The sequence below is a fragment of the Lepidochelys kempii genome, chromosome 7, assembly GCF_965140285.1.
Source record: "Lepidochelys kempii isolate rLepKem1 chromosome 7, rLepKem1.hap1, whole genome shotgun sequence".
Classification (NCBI taxonomy): domain Eukaryota; kingdom Metazoa; phylum Chordata; order Testudines; family Cheloniidae; genus Lepidochelys; species Lepidochelys kempii.
In genome coordinates this window covers 51,672,757-51,687,308 of record NC_136386.1, presented here as the reverse complement: position 1 = coordinate 51,687,308, position 14,552 = coordinate 51,672,757, and the positions used below count along the sequence as shown (strand labels likewise).

At 46.5% G+C, this 14,552-nt stretch overlaps 1 protein-coding gene across 10 annotated transcripts in view; it reads left to right on the top strand.

Annotated features, from left to right (window-relative positions):
* The window catches only part of RNF123 (ring finger protein 123), a 157,421-nt gene that overhangs the window by 11,133 nt on the left and 131,736 nt on the right, over positions 1-14,552 (top strand). For 8 of the 10 annotated variants that reach the window (XM_078853752.1, XM_078853754.1, XM_073352674.2 and 5 more), the window contains exons 4-8: positions 8,147-8,226; positions 9,152-9,249; positions 10,758-10,812; positions 11,156-11,241; positions 13,391-13,477. In XM_078853752.1, the coding sequence (XP_078709878.1) occupies positions 8,147-8,226; positions 9,152-9,249; positions 10,758-10,812; positions 11,156-11,241; positions 13,391-13,477 (406 nt within the window). Of the gene's footprint in view, positions 1-8,146; positions 8,227-9,151; positions 9,250-10,757; positions 10,813-11,155; positions 11,242-13,390; positions 13,478-14,552 lie in introns of those variants that run through there. The other 2 variants (XM_078853755.1, XM_078853753.1) reach the window with 2 other exon arrangements.

Here is a 14,552-nt window from a genome sequence, read left to right as displayed (position 1 = left end):
GTCTGCTTTTCTGAAGTCCAGGGTCCATATTCTGCTGCTCTCCTTTCTTCCCTTTGTCAGGATCCTGAACTTGACCCTCTCATGGTCACTGCCTCCCAGGTTCCCATCCACTTCAGCTTCCCCTACTAATTCTTCCCAGTTTGTGAGCAGCAGGTCAAGAAGAGCTCTGCCCCTAGTTGGTTCCTCCAGCAGTTGCACCAGGAAATTGTCCCCTACATTTTCCAAAAACTTCCTGGATTGCCTGTGCACCGCTGTATTGCTCTCCCAGCAGATATCAGGGTGATTGAGGTCTCCCATGAGAACCAGGGCCTGCGATCTAGTAACTTATGTGAGTTGCCGGAAGAAAGCCTCATCCACCTCATCCCCCTGGTCCATTGGTCTATAGCAGACTCCCACCACGACATCACCCTTGTTGCTCACACTTCTGAACTGTTGAAACAGTGTAAGTTTCAGCGATTTAAGCAGCAATAGGATTGAAAGTGAAACTCAGTAAGCCAGTTATTGGGGTACTTGGTTTTATGAATGAATGTCGATTCATTCATAAAACTTTACTTATGAAGTTATATTAGTAAAGTGAACAATTAAAAACAATTTCATTGATCAGTTCTATAACTGTCCGGTTTGGCCAATGTACATGGTAGAGGGGCATTGCTGGCACATGATGGCATATATCACATTTGTAGATATGCAGGTGAATGAGCCTCTGATGGCGTGGTTGGTGTTGTTGGGTCCTGTGACGGTGTCGCTAGAGTAGATATGGAGACAGAGAAGGCAACAGGGTTTGTTACAGGGATTGGTTCTTGGGTTAGCGTTTATGTGGTGTGATGTGTAGTTGCTGGTGAATATTTGCTTCAGGTTGGGGGGCTGTCTGTAAGTGAGGATGGGCCTGCCTCCCAAGGCCTGTTAGAGTGGGGGATCGTTTTCCAGGCTAGGAAGTCGATCATTGATAATGCTCTGGAGAGGTTTTAGCTGGGGACTGTACGTGATGGCCACTGGTGTTCTGTTATTTTCCTTGTTGGGCCTGTCCTGTAGTAGGTGACTTCTGGGTACCCATCTCACTCAGTCAATCTGTTTCTTCACTTTAACAGGTGGGTATTATAGTTTTAAGAATGCTTGATAGAGATCTTGTAGGTGTTTGTCTCTGTCTGAGGGATTGGAGCAAATGCGGTTGTATCTTAGGGCTTGGCTGTAGACAATGGACCGTGTGATATGTCCTGGAAGGAAGCTGGAGGCATGTAGGTAAGTATAGCGGTCAGTAGGTTTTCGGTATAAGGTGGTATTTATGTGACCATCACTTACTTGCACGGTAGTGTCCAGGAATTGGATCGCTTGTGTGGACTGGTCCAGGCTGAGGTTGATAGTGGGGTGGAAATTGTTGAAATCCAGGTGGAATTCTCCAAGGGCCTCCTTCCTGTGGGTCCATATGATGAAGATGTCATCAATGTACCATAAGTAGAGGAGGGGCGCTTGGGGACAAGATCCAAGGAAGCACTGTTCTAAGTCAGCCATAAAAATGTTGGCATACTGTGGGACCATGCGGGTACCCATAGCAGTGCCGCTGACTTGAAGGTATAAGTTGTCCCCAAATCTGAAATGGTTGTGGGTGAGGACAAAGTCACAAAGTTCAGCCACCAGGTGTGCCATGACCTCATCACGGATACTGTTCCTGACATCTTGTAGTCCATCCTTGTGTGGAATATTGGTGTGTAGAACTTCTACATCCATGGTGGCCAGGATGTTGTTTTCAGGAAGGTCACCAATGTATTGTAGTTTCCTCAGGAAGTCGGTGGTGTCTAGAAGATAGCTAGGAGTGCTGGTAGTGTATGGTCTGAGGAGAGAGTCCAAATGGCCAGATAATCCTGCTGTAAGAGTGCCAGTGCCTGAGATAATGGGCCGTCCAGGATTTCTAGGTTTATGGATTCATAGATTCATAGATTCATAGATATTTAGGTCAGAAGGGACCATTATGATCATCTAGTCTGACCTCCTGCACAATGCAGGCCACAGAATTTCACCCACCACTCCTAAAAAAGACCTCACACCTATATCTGTGCTATTGAAGTCCTCAAATTGTAGTTTGAAGACCTCAAGGAGCAGAGAATCCTCCAGCAAGTGACCCGTGCCCCATGCTACAGAGGAAGGCGAAAAACCTCCAGGGCCTTCCAATCTGCCCTGGAGGAAAATTCCTTCCCGACCCCAAATATGGCGATCAGCTAAACCCTGAGCATATGGGCAAGATTCATCAGCCAGATACTACAGAAAATTCTTTCCCGGGTAACTTGGATCTTACCCCATCTAAAAACCCATCACAGGCCATTGGGCCTATTTACCATGAATATTTAATTACCAAAACCATGTTATCCCATCATACCATCTCCTCCATAAACTTATCGAGTTTAATCTTAAAGCAAGATAGATCTTTTGCCCCCACTACTTCCCTCGGAAGGCTATTCCAAAACTTCACTCCTCTGATGGTTAGAAACCTTCGTCTAATTTCTAATCTAAATTTCCTAGTGGCCAGTTTATATCCATTTGTTCTTGTGTCCACATTGGTATTGAGTTTAAATAATTCCTCTCCCTCTCTGGTATTTATCCCTCTGATATATTTATAGAGAGCAATCATATCTCCCCTCAACCTTCTTTTAGTTAGGCTAAACAAGCCAAGCTCCCTGAGTCTCCTTTCATAAGACAAGTTTTCCATTCCTCGGATCATCCTAGTAGCCCTTCTCTGTACCTGTTCCAGTTTGAATTCATCCTTCTTAAACATGGGAGACCAGAACTGCACACAGTATTCCAGGTGAGGTCTCACCAGTGCCTTATATAACGGTACTAAAACCTCCTTATCCCTACTGGAAATACCTCTCCTGATGCATCCCAAGACGACATTAGCTTTTTTCACAGCCATATCACATTGGCAGCTCATAGTCAACCTATGATCAACCAATACTCCAAGGTCCTTTTCCTCCTCCGTTACTTCTAGTTGATGCGTCCCTAGCTTATAACTAAAATTCTTGTTATTAATCCCTAAATGCATGACCTTACACTTCTCACTATTAAATTTCATCCTATTCCTATTACTCCAGTTTACAAGGTCATCCAGATCCTCCTGTAGGGTATCCCTGTCCTTCTCTAAATTAGCAATACCTCCCAGCTTTGTATCATCTGCAAACTTTATTAGCACACTCCCACTTTTTGTGCCCAGGTCAGTAATAAAAAGATTAAATAAGATTGGTCCCAAAACTGATCCTTGAGGAACTCCACTGGTAACCTCCCTCCAACTTGACAGTTCACCTTTCAGTAGGACCCGTTGTAGTCTCCCCTTTAACCAATTCCCTATCCACCTTTCAATTTTCCTATTGATGCCCATCTTATCCAATTTAACTAATAATTCCCCATGTGGCACAGTATCAAACGCCTTACTAAAATCTAAATAAATTAGATCCACTGCGTTTCCTTTATCTAAAAAATCTGTTACTCTCTCAAAGAAGGAAATCAGGTTGGTTTGGCACGATCTACCTTTTGTAAAACCATGTTGTATTTTGTCCCATTTACCATTGACTTCAATGTCCTTAACTACCTTCTCCTTCAAAATTTTTTCCAAGACCTTGCATACTACAGATGTCAAACTAACAGGCCTATAATTACTTGGATCACTTTTTTTCCCTTTCTTAAAAATAGGAACTATGTTAGCAATTCTCCAATCATATGGTACAACCCCTGAATTTACAGATTCATTAAAAATTCTTGCTAATGGGCTTGCAATTTCTTGTGCCAATTCTTTTAATATTCTTGGATGAAGATTATCTGGGCCCCCCGATTTAGCCCCATTAAGCTGTTTGAGTTTCGCTTCTACCTCAGATATGGTGATGTCTACCTCCATATCCTCATTCCCATTTATCATGCTACCATTATCCCTAAGATCCTCTTTAGTCTTATTAAAGACTGAGGCAAAGTATTTGTTTAGATATTGGGCCATGCCTAGATTATCCTTGACCTCCACTCCATCCTCAGTTTTTAGCGGTCCCACTTCTTCTTTCTTTGTTTTTTTCCTATTTATATGACTATAGAACCTTTTACTATTGGTTTTAATTCCCTTTGCAAGGTCCAACTCTACTTGACTTTTAGCCTGTCTCACTTTATCCCTACATATTCTGACCTCAATAAGGTAGCTTTCCTTACTGATCCCTCCCTTCTTCCACTCCCTATATGCTTTCTGCTTTTTCTTAATTACCTCTCTAAGATGCTTGCTCATCCAGCTTGGTCTACAACTCCTGCCTATGAATTTTTTCCCCTTTCTTGGGATGCAGGCTTCCGATAGCTTCTGCAGCTTTAATTTAAAATAATCCCAGGCCTCCTCTACCTTTAAACCCATAAATTCTTCAGTCCAATCCACTTCCCTAACTAATTTCCTTAATTTTTGAAAGTCAGCCCTTTTGAAATCAAAAACCCTAGTTGCAGATTTATTTTTGTTAATCCTTCCATTCAATTTGAACTGAATTAGCTCATGATCACTTGAGCCAAGATTATCCCCTACAACCATTTCCTCTATGAGATCCTCATTACTCGCCAAGACCAGATCTAAAATGGCATCCCCTCTAGTCGGTTCAGCAACTACTTGTTGAAGGAATCCATCAGCTATCGCATCTAGGAAAATCTGAGCCCTATTATTATTACTAGCACTCATCCTCCAGTCTATATCTGGGAAGTTAAAGTCTCCCATGATCACACAGTTTCCATTAGTATTTACTTTATTAAAAACATTAAAAAGGGCTCTATCCATATCCAAATTAGATCCCGGTGGTCTATAGCACACCCCAAGCACTATCCTAGGGGAGGCTCTAATAGTTTTCTTCCCCAATTTAATTATTGCCCAGACAGACTCAGTCATATCCATTTCATCGCTTCTTATTTCTTTACATTCTATCTCATCATTGATATACAGTGCTACTCCACCACCTTTACCTTTATTTCGGTCTTTCCTAAACAGCACATACCCTTCAATACCTGTAGCCCAATCATGACTACTATTCCACCAGGTCTCTGTTATACCTATAATATCTGGTTTCACTTCCTGCACCAGTAACTCTAGTTCCTCCATTTTGTTACCTAGGCTCCTTGCATTAGTGTACAAACATCTTAATTTTTGCTGTTTGGCCTCACTCACATTCTGTACCCTATTAGGCACGGTTATTTTACTACCAGTATAACCTATTAGACTTGTATCTACACTGCCCTTCCTCCTACCTACAGCTGTATCCACTCTTACTTCATTTTCTTTCCACTCTATGCTAAATTCTGGCGTGGAGATTACCTGGACATCTCCCAACCATCTCCCCCAAATTCCTAGTTTAAAGCTCTCTTAATCAGTTGTGCCAGCCTCCATCCTAGAAGTCTATTTCCTTCCCTACTCAGATGAAGTCCATCCCGAGAGAACTGTCCTCTATCCATGAATGCCTCCCAATGGCCATACATCCCAAAGCCCTCCTTATAGCACCACTGCCTAAGCCATCTATTGATAGTCATAATCTTGTCACACCTTTGTTGCCCTTCTCTAGGAACAGGCAAAATCCCACTAAAGATCACCTGAGCCTCAATTTCCTTAAGCGTCCTCCCCAGCCTAACATAGTCTCCCTTAATACTTTCCAGGATCTTGGGTAGCAGAATACCCGTGGTCGGGGCTCTAGGGGTGTGTCTGTGTAGATTTGTTCCTGTAGCAGGGAGTTTCTTGAGCAGATGGTGTAGTTTCTTTTGGTACTCCTTGGTGGGAATGGAGGATAGTGGCCTGTAGAATGTGGTGTTGGAGAGTTGTCTGGCAGCCTACTGTTCATAATCCGACTTATTCATGATGACAACAGCACCTCCTTTGTAAGCCCTTTTGATTATCATGTCAGAGTTGTTTCTGAGGCTGTGGATGACGTTGCGTTCTGTACAGCTGAGGTTATGGGGCAAGTGATGCTGTTTGTTCACAATTTCAACGTGTGCGGAAGCACTCTATGTAAAAGTCCAGTCTGTCATTTTGACTGTCAGGCAAAGTCCACGCAGAATTCTTCTTCTTGTAGTGTTGGTAGGAGAATTCTTGTAGGTCACTGCTCTATTCAGTGATGTGTTGAAAATATTCCTTGAGTCGGAGATGGCAAAAGTAGGCTTCCAGATCACTGCAGAACTGTATCATGTGCGTGGGGTAGCAAGAGAGTCCCCGAGATAGGACAGACTCTTCTGCTGGGCTATGTGTGTGGTTGGATAGATTAACAATATTGTTGGGTGAGTTAAGGGTACCAACGTTGTAGCTCCCTGTGGCATGTAGGAGTTTAGGTAGTTTACTGTCGTTTTTCCTCTGTTGAGAAGTGGGGGAGAGTTATGAGTTCAATCCTTGAGGCAGCCATTTAGGGATCTGGGGCAAAAATTGGGGATTGGTTCTGCTTTGAGCAGAGGGTTGGACTAGATGACATCCTGAAGTCCCTTCCAACCCTGATATTCTATGATTCGATGAAGTAAGCGTTGTAAATGGCTTGTTTTTGTAAAGTCCAGCCATGTGGAAATTTGTGTGGAAGGTTGGTTTTGTATGAGAGTTTCTAGTTTTGGAAAAGAGGAAAAGAGGAAAAATTGCTTTTGTAGTGAGCCAGCCACTCCCTGTCCCTTTAAAACTACTATACTCACCTGGGGAAGTGAGGAAACAGATTGACAGAGCGGAATGGGTACCCAGAAGTCACTGTTAGTTTTTAAGGTGCCATCAGACTCCTTGTTGTTTTTGTGGATACAGACTAACACAACTACCCCTCTGATACTTGGTATCTTTATTATTAGGTGTCCTCTGAAGGAAACTGCTTGTGCAGGGCAAAAGTAAAGCTAGACACTAGACAACAAGCTGTGGCACTGAAATTCTTTTTATACTTTCAATTCTGCTTCACATTCGGTGGGTCAGAATCCTGGGGCCTCTTGCTGTGTAACTCTTGTGTTCAGCTTTACCACGGGAAGCCTGTAGGCTCGGGGTGGGTACAGTTGCAGTTGGAATGGTGTGGAGCCCCTCTGGTGAAATGTTCCTCTTTCTGGCTGGCTGTGTTTAAAAGGCGCCGGGGGTCACATTCCTCCCACTATGCTTAGATTCTAAGCTCACATCTGATCTGTCATCACCTCTAAAAATAACTTTGGGCCCTCTTGGCTGTTGGTAAGCTGAGGTTATGGGGGGAGGAGAGAGGACTGTCTCATGTTACTTTGCCACACACTTTCCAGCCAGCATGCCTTGGAATATTCCATTTGCACTAGCATGTCAGTTTTCAGAACTCCAATTCTTTTGTCTGCTGACTGGAGCTTTAAGGGCATAGGGCTGACAGACCAGGAAAGGGTGATTGATCCAACAAACTGGCTTCTGTTTGTTTTTCTCCTCTCTGCCTCCTTGGACTTGAGCTGAGAAGTAGAAGGCTGTAGTCTGATCCCAGTACATTATCACCTCAACTCAGGTGCAGACAAAGAGAGCTCTTGGCTAATGGAACTTGCCATATTGAAGCAGTCCTTCTAGGCTGTTGTGCTCTCTGGTAGTGGATTGTACTGTGCTTGGGCTGAGCTCCCCTTAAACATCCGCAAAGCTGTCTCATTAATACTAATTAATATTAATACATTAATACTGTCTCATTGTTTCCTTGAGCATCCCCATCTGTCTGTCTACATCGTCTCTCATTTTATATTTAGATTGTCAGCTCTCTGGGGCAGGGACTGTCCTTTTTGCTCTGTTTGTACAGCACCTAACACAATGTGGTCCTGGACCATGAATGGGGCTTTAGGCACTGTGGTAATAGTAATGCAGTTGGCCAGTTTCACAGTACTCCGCATAGGATTGCCTCTGACCTCAGCTGATGATCAGCACCAAGAGTTGAGGGCCTTTGGTAATTTAGCTTATCTCTTTGCAAACACTGTTCTTATTCACATATCTCAGCCTTTGATCCTAGCATGCCTGTCTGCCTCAAGTTCCTTGGGTTAATGATATGTAACACAGAAAAGTGGAACTTCTTACTGTGAGCTTTACTACAAAGAGCAGCAAAGGATAATGGTGGGGACAGTCAGGCAGATCTGGCTTACAAGCCACCCAAGGTGTGAACTCATTAAACCTGGGTGACACAGAGTTCTGAAGGGCTCTCTTCTTTATTCCCAGGAAGCCACTGACATTCCAGAACCTGCAGGAGCACCTAGACAAATTGCTGGCAGAGGACAGTGGTGCAGAGGACAGTCGAGGTAGGAGATATTGGATGTCTGGTCCTTTTGGAGCTTCCTTCTCTGCCTTATTGGGAGAAAAATCAGTCTCATGGGAGACAGATTCCTAAATGAGCTTGGTTCTTGCTTTCCTATGTTCTGATTCATCCTCTCTTTAACTCCTGCATTCTAAGCACTTGTGGGCTAACCCTGCAACAGATCAGTTCTTAGTTGTAACAACCACGTTTCCAGATGGATAGTGGGTGCTTGCTCCAAAGAATGGACAAACTCATTATGCAGTGAACTCTTGTTTGGGCAGGTGTGTTGGATATATCTCCTTAGCAATGATATAGCAAGCCCTTGCTGCTGAGGCTTCACACTGCAGAATAGCTGGAGTGTACCATTCTCCAATGGAATAAGCAGGCTTGTTGATAGTCTGTGGCTTATTCTTCTGATGCATTCCCCTGCTGTTGCTGAATTTCCTCAGCCCCACGCTTTTACCTGCCATGGTCCGAGGCATTTGTTTCCTCCCCCAGTCATTAAAGCACAGCCCATAAGAGGTGATGCTTTGCCTCTTCATGTATCTAGTCACGAGCCCATATCTACTGTGCGAGTGTCCTGCTACCACTAGATGGGAATGTTTGGTCTAATGTTTGGTTTGGAGTTCAGCTTTGATGGCAGTCACTGTTTTGAGACTGGGCATGTGACTTGGGTGCTGCATGCCTAAAACATCATGCATTGCTTTGAGAACTTCCATTTAAGTTTCATCCTGAGCCCCCTTCCCCGCTGCCTCCTGGAAGTGCTGATAATCTGATACTAATAACTCTGTTCTTCTGCTCCTCCTCAGCTGCAGAATCCAGGTGTTCTTCTCTAGTCTATACCATGGTGTCCACAAAACACTTTTACTGCAAGTGCCACGTGGCTTTCTCTGCTGCTCTGACTGGCTTTCATGCAACTCTCATTTCAGATCAGGTATTAGAGGGGCGACTTGGTCCCTCCACTGTGGTGTTGGACCACACCAGTGGTTTTGAGGGACTCCTCCTGGTTGATGATGACCTACTTGGGGTGAGTGTGACAAGGGGCACAGTGTATGTAGAATGGCCCATGGGGATTTAAAGGTCTGTCTTCAGGCCTGCGTTGTCCTCTTGCAACATGTTCTTCAAAGCAAATCCCCCTGCCGCCATTTTGGTGAGTGTTGTTAAATGACGCTCTGGGAGGCTGTAATGCTCCTGAGTGAAACAGATTCTCCAAGAGGAGGAGTTCTAGCAGTGCCTTCAAACTGTATTTCAGGCAAGCTGCTCCTGCTCTGGTTTTATTGCATAGTCTGTTGTTCAGAGGTTTGAGATTCTGGGGTGGTTCTCAGTTGGTTTTTTTTAAGTCACCTCGAGGTTGCATTGCACTTAGCCTGTATTCTGTGATACCCAGGTGCTGCAGGTTAAGTCAGTGAAGCATCAAACAAAAATGAAAGGCAGTATGCAGGGCCTTTGGGTAACCAGAGGTCTCTGGGCAGCAGGGGCCAGGCAGTTCCCTCATCCTTCCCTTCACTAGCCTGTTGTCCATTCTCGCTCCCTGGCTCACTTCCAGCACCTATTCCCTCTGCTCCTGCCATGGTGCTGTGGGAGTCCCCATCACTGCACTGACTTGTTCTCTTCTCTTTCTCTTGCTCTATCCCATTGGCCACAAGCCCTGCTTCCTGCCACTCACTGAACCCACTGCCCCCCATTGAGCCCTGCTGCCTCCACTTACTGTAGCCCTTTCTCCCCCAGCACACTCACTGAAAGAGCAAAGTGGCCCAGTCTGCTGGGATCTAGCAGATTCTCCACCTGCCCCAGCAATCCCACCCCTCACTGTCTCCTTGCGTTCCTTGCCCCGTGCTTACACCTCTGTCTCAGTCTCTTTGTTCTTCCTCCTTGGTCCTTCTTGCTTTGCCTGCCACCGCCCCATCTCTCTCCTCCCCTGGATCTAGAGTGCGTTGTCAAACTGATGTGTGTGTAAATTGCCTGTCACTCCCTGAACCCCCACCTCCTTGTCTGCCCTGAAATCAGGAGCATCTTAGAGCATGGGTTGTCATTCCTCTGTGTCGGGAAAGAACCGGGTGGGAACCGTAGTAAGTACTCCCTAGTCCTGGTCTCCAGGCTGGCTATACTGAACCTGTGACTTCATCCTAGCTTCACATGGCTTATCTAGGATCCAGACATCTCCCCTGCTCCTCCTTGTACTCTCAGCAGCACCAGCAACAAACTATATCTACTTGGCTATTGCTGCTGGGCCCTGGTGGTGCTGCTGAGCTCCTGCTGAGCTCCTACTAAGCTCGTAATGTATTTGCAAACACCATGCGTTATGGGATGTGTGCAATTCAGGTAGCTCCAGACTGTTTGCTGCTGAAGACCCTGGGATCCTGGCAATTGATATGTTGCCTTTGATAGCAACTGTCTCCCTGACTTACGATGGAAAAATGTCCCCTGTGACTTGGGCTGCATGCAGTGGGAAGTGCCAGTGGTGGGGCCTGGGCTGGGGGAATCTGTGGGCCTGCCTCAGCTGTACAAATCTCCCTTGTTTGTTCCTCCATTCAGGTGATTGGCCATAGCAACTTTGGCTCCATCAGGGCCACGACCTGTGTGTATAAAGGTAAGTGCAGTGAGCGGGTGGTGTGGCTGGAGAGCCTGCCATGACAGAAGGGAGTTGCAGGTTACCCAGCTGGAGAGGCAAGGGTGTTTGATATGCTGCAGCCTCCTCAAGCTTTTAAAACCCCAATCCTTCCACTTGGTCTGTGGGGATGGAAGGGAGGCAAACGATTGTCTGATACCAAATGGGAGGAGTTGGCAGAGGGGATTGGGTTTGACCTTAAGGTCCCCTGGACATCACATCCTCTCCTGCAATGGCAGTGTCGCTGCCTGCTGTTCTGCTGCACTGAGTTCTTAGTTTGTGCTGTCTGGCTCTGTCATCCCTGCTCCTCTCCCCTCTCTTCCAGGGAAATGGATCTACGAGGTGCTCATCTCCTCCCAAGGGCTCATGCAGATTGGCTGGTGCACTCTCAACTGCAGGTTTAATCAGGAGGTACTGTAACTGCACAGCTCTGCAGCCTGTTCCTGGCCTGCATGCCGAGGTGGGGGGCGTGTTCTGTTGTCTTGGTGCGCTAAAGTTGCTTCCAAGCACATGTGCACACTGTAAATGTCAGATCATCATGAAATAATAGACCTCATAAAAGCTATTTCTGCTGCAATTGCAGACTAGGGTACAGTGCAGGTGCCCTCCAAATCCCTTCTGTTTTATGTGCTCATGCTGGATACACAACTGGGGACAGCAAATGCTGCATCTCAGATTACATACGACAAGCCGTCAGGAACAGTATCTCCGATAATGTCACGGCTAACCTGGTGGCTGAACTTTGTGACTTTGTCGTCACCCACAACTATTTCACATTTGGGGACGATTTGTCCCTTCAAACCAGCGGCACTGCTATGGGTACCCGCATGGCCCCAGAGGATGCCATGCTTCTGCTCTCCCTTCTGCTCTCTCCTCTGGCACCCTGTTAGCATGATATACAGGGCTGATGGGAACATTCATGGCATCTGGGCCTCAACATGGTTCTTGCCAATAGGTGCTACGTGGCTTCTCAGGCTGGCATAAGCAGAGCCTGGTAAACTCTTGCCAGGCATTTGGGGGCTGTTTGTTTCACTTGGAGTCTGGCCTGCCTGTTTTCAGTGTGTCCTTGAATGTTGATGTGTGATTGGCAAGGCAGGGGGGACGGGGAGCAGCTGGTGGTGTCTCACTGGCTAGAGTGTTGGGTGTATGGTTTGCTCCTATTCTTTTGTTTGGGCTGAAGGTCAGTGGGGCGGTGGTCTGTAAAAGGCATAGGAAGTGGGAGTGCAAGTGCCGCTGAGTAACAGGATCTTTGCAGGCGCTGTGGGAGTGCAGAGGGCAGTCTGTTGCTGCCCTGGGAGGATTACAGGTGACCATAGATCTGGGGGCTGTGTGTGTGAACTACTAGAATTATGGTCCAACGCTCTCCTCCTGCCCACAGCAGAGTGCGCATGCTGCTGAGCGCCAGAAAGCCCATTTTCTCTACCTTGTGGCTTCGCTTCCATTGCAGTGGCTGCCTCTCTGGGTGTGAAGAGAACAGGAGTACTCGTGGCACCTTAGAGACTAACAAATTTATTAGAACATAAGCTTTTGTGGGCTACAGCCCACTTCATCAGATGCATAGAATGGAACATATAGCAAGAAGATATATAGTGACCGGGTCGGGCTAGATGGCTACAGGAGAGTAATAGAAGGTAGATATATTAGCCCCAGGTTAAGTAGGTCCCTTTTTACTGGTAAGGTAACAGGGAAGGTTCCAGAACAATCAGGAACCTTCTGGAGACAATTAAGACACAGGCTGATTAGAACACCTGCAGCCAATCAAGAAGCTGTTAGAATCAATTAAGGCAGGCTAATCAGGGCACCCAGGTTTAAAAAGGAGCTCACTTCAGTTTGTGGTGCACGTGTGAGGAGCTGGGAGCAAGAGGCACTAGGAGCTGAGAGTGAGAACGCGGACTGTTGGAGGACTGAGGAGTACAAGCATTATCAGACACCAGAAGGAAGGTCCTATGGTGAGAATAAAGAAGGTGTTGGGAGGAGGCCATGGGGAAGTAGCCGAGGGAGTTGTAGCTGTCGCACAGCTGTTCCAGGAGGCACTCTAGATAGCTGCATTCCACAGGGCTCTGGGCTGGAACCCGGAGTAGAGGGCGGGCCCGGGTTCCCCCCAAACCTCCCAACTCCTGGTCAGACACAGGAGGAGTCGACCTGCACTTTGGGTTCAGAAAAACGGCCAAGCTATTATCAGCAGGAGAAAAACTTTTGTAGTGATAATCAAGATGGTCCATTTAGACAGTTGACAAGGTGTGAGGATATTTAACATGGGGAAATAGATTCAATATGAGTAATGACCCAGCCACTCCCAGTCTCTATTCAAACCCAAGTTAATGGTATCTACTTTGCATATTAATTCAAGCTCAGCAGTTTCTCTTTGGAGTCTGTTTTTGAAGCTTTTCTGTTGCAAAATTGCAACCGTTAAATCTTTTACTGAGTGGCCAGAGAGGTTGAAGTGTTCTCCTACCGGTTTTTGAATGTTATGATTCCTGATGTCTGGGTGTGAGGTGCTTGAGCTGGGCTTCTTGTGCCCCGTCAGCTTGACTCTATTCTTGGCCTCTTCTCTGTGCAGGAGGGGGTTGGAGACACTCTGGATTCGTATGCATATGATGGAAACAGGGTGCGCAAGTGGAACGTCACCACCACCAACTACGGTAAAGTAAGTGCCTGCGCTCAGTGGCTGCCAAGAGGGAGCTCTCCTTTGCTTTTGGGCCTTCCCACCAGGTCACAGGTTAGGTCGCTAGTGGAGCACTGTGACTGCATGGTCTAGCATTCCCCAGCTGCAGTGATGAGTTCTGTCGAAGCCTTAATTGGTATTGGCAGTGACATGGAGGTGTTGAGAGGAGCTGGCTCTGCAAGAGGGTGTGCAGCAGTCAGCAGAGCCCAGAGAGGCAGTGCTGCTCTCAAACCACACTGAACCCCCTCATTGTCTTTGTGAATGCCAGCTGGGGAAGAGCTGTTCTTTCCTTTGGGCAGGGGAAGAGAAGAGCTAGCAGAGCCATATTCCCTTTAAAAGGGAAGGAAGTAGGTGGCTCCCTTTGCTCCCTGTATCTTACAAAGCTCTTTCCTGGACTTTGTAAAACACTAGTGAGTGGTTTGGCGAAACAAGGAGCCAGCCCCAGGTGAGCTTGGGGATGCAGACAGCCTGATGATCACTGATCTATGCTCCTGGTAGCACACTGCACCCTTACAGCACCTACGTATTCGGACCTGGCTGCTTGGCCATCTAGTTCAGTTCACTGAGCAGCTGCTCATGGGAATGAACCCCAGCTTGGTGCAGCTATTGTTCTCAGGAGGGCACCATTTGGTTTGCTCCTTGTTAAACGATGCTGCTGCCCTGTGGCTAATTCTGCTGGGTTTGTGGGTCTGACACAGCCACGGTCATACATGTAAACCTAGTAATGGCCAACAAGGAGAGCCTCTGAGTGTTGTGTGCACAACTGTGCAGAGGTGGCTGACGATGCTGTGTGAGCTTTTGTGGGAAGGAGATGTCCCGTGCTTTTCTCTCTAGACCTGGCCAAAAAAGGGTTGCTGGAAAACAACCGAAATTGTTCTCTTTGCAAAACTGAAAACTTCTGATTTCTGTCAGGAATGTCAGAATGAATGCTCCTGGCTGTGCCTGCCTGCAGGGCTCAGTCTTAGGGAGACAAGGTGGGTGAGTAATCTCTTATTGACCAATTTTTGTTGGGGACTGAGACAAGCTTCTCAGGTCTCTGAAATGTACGCCAGGGACC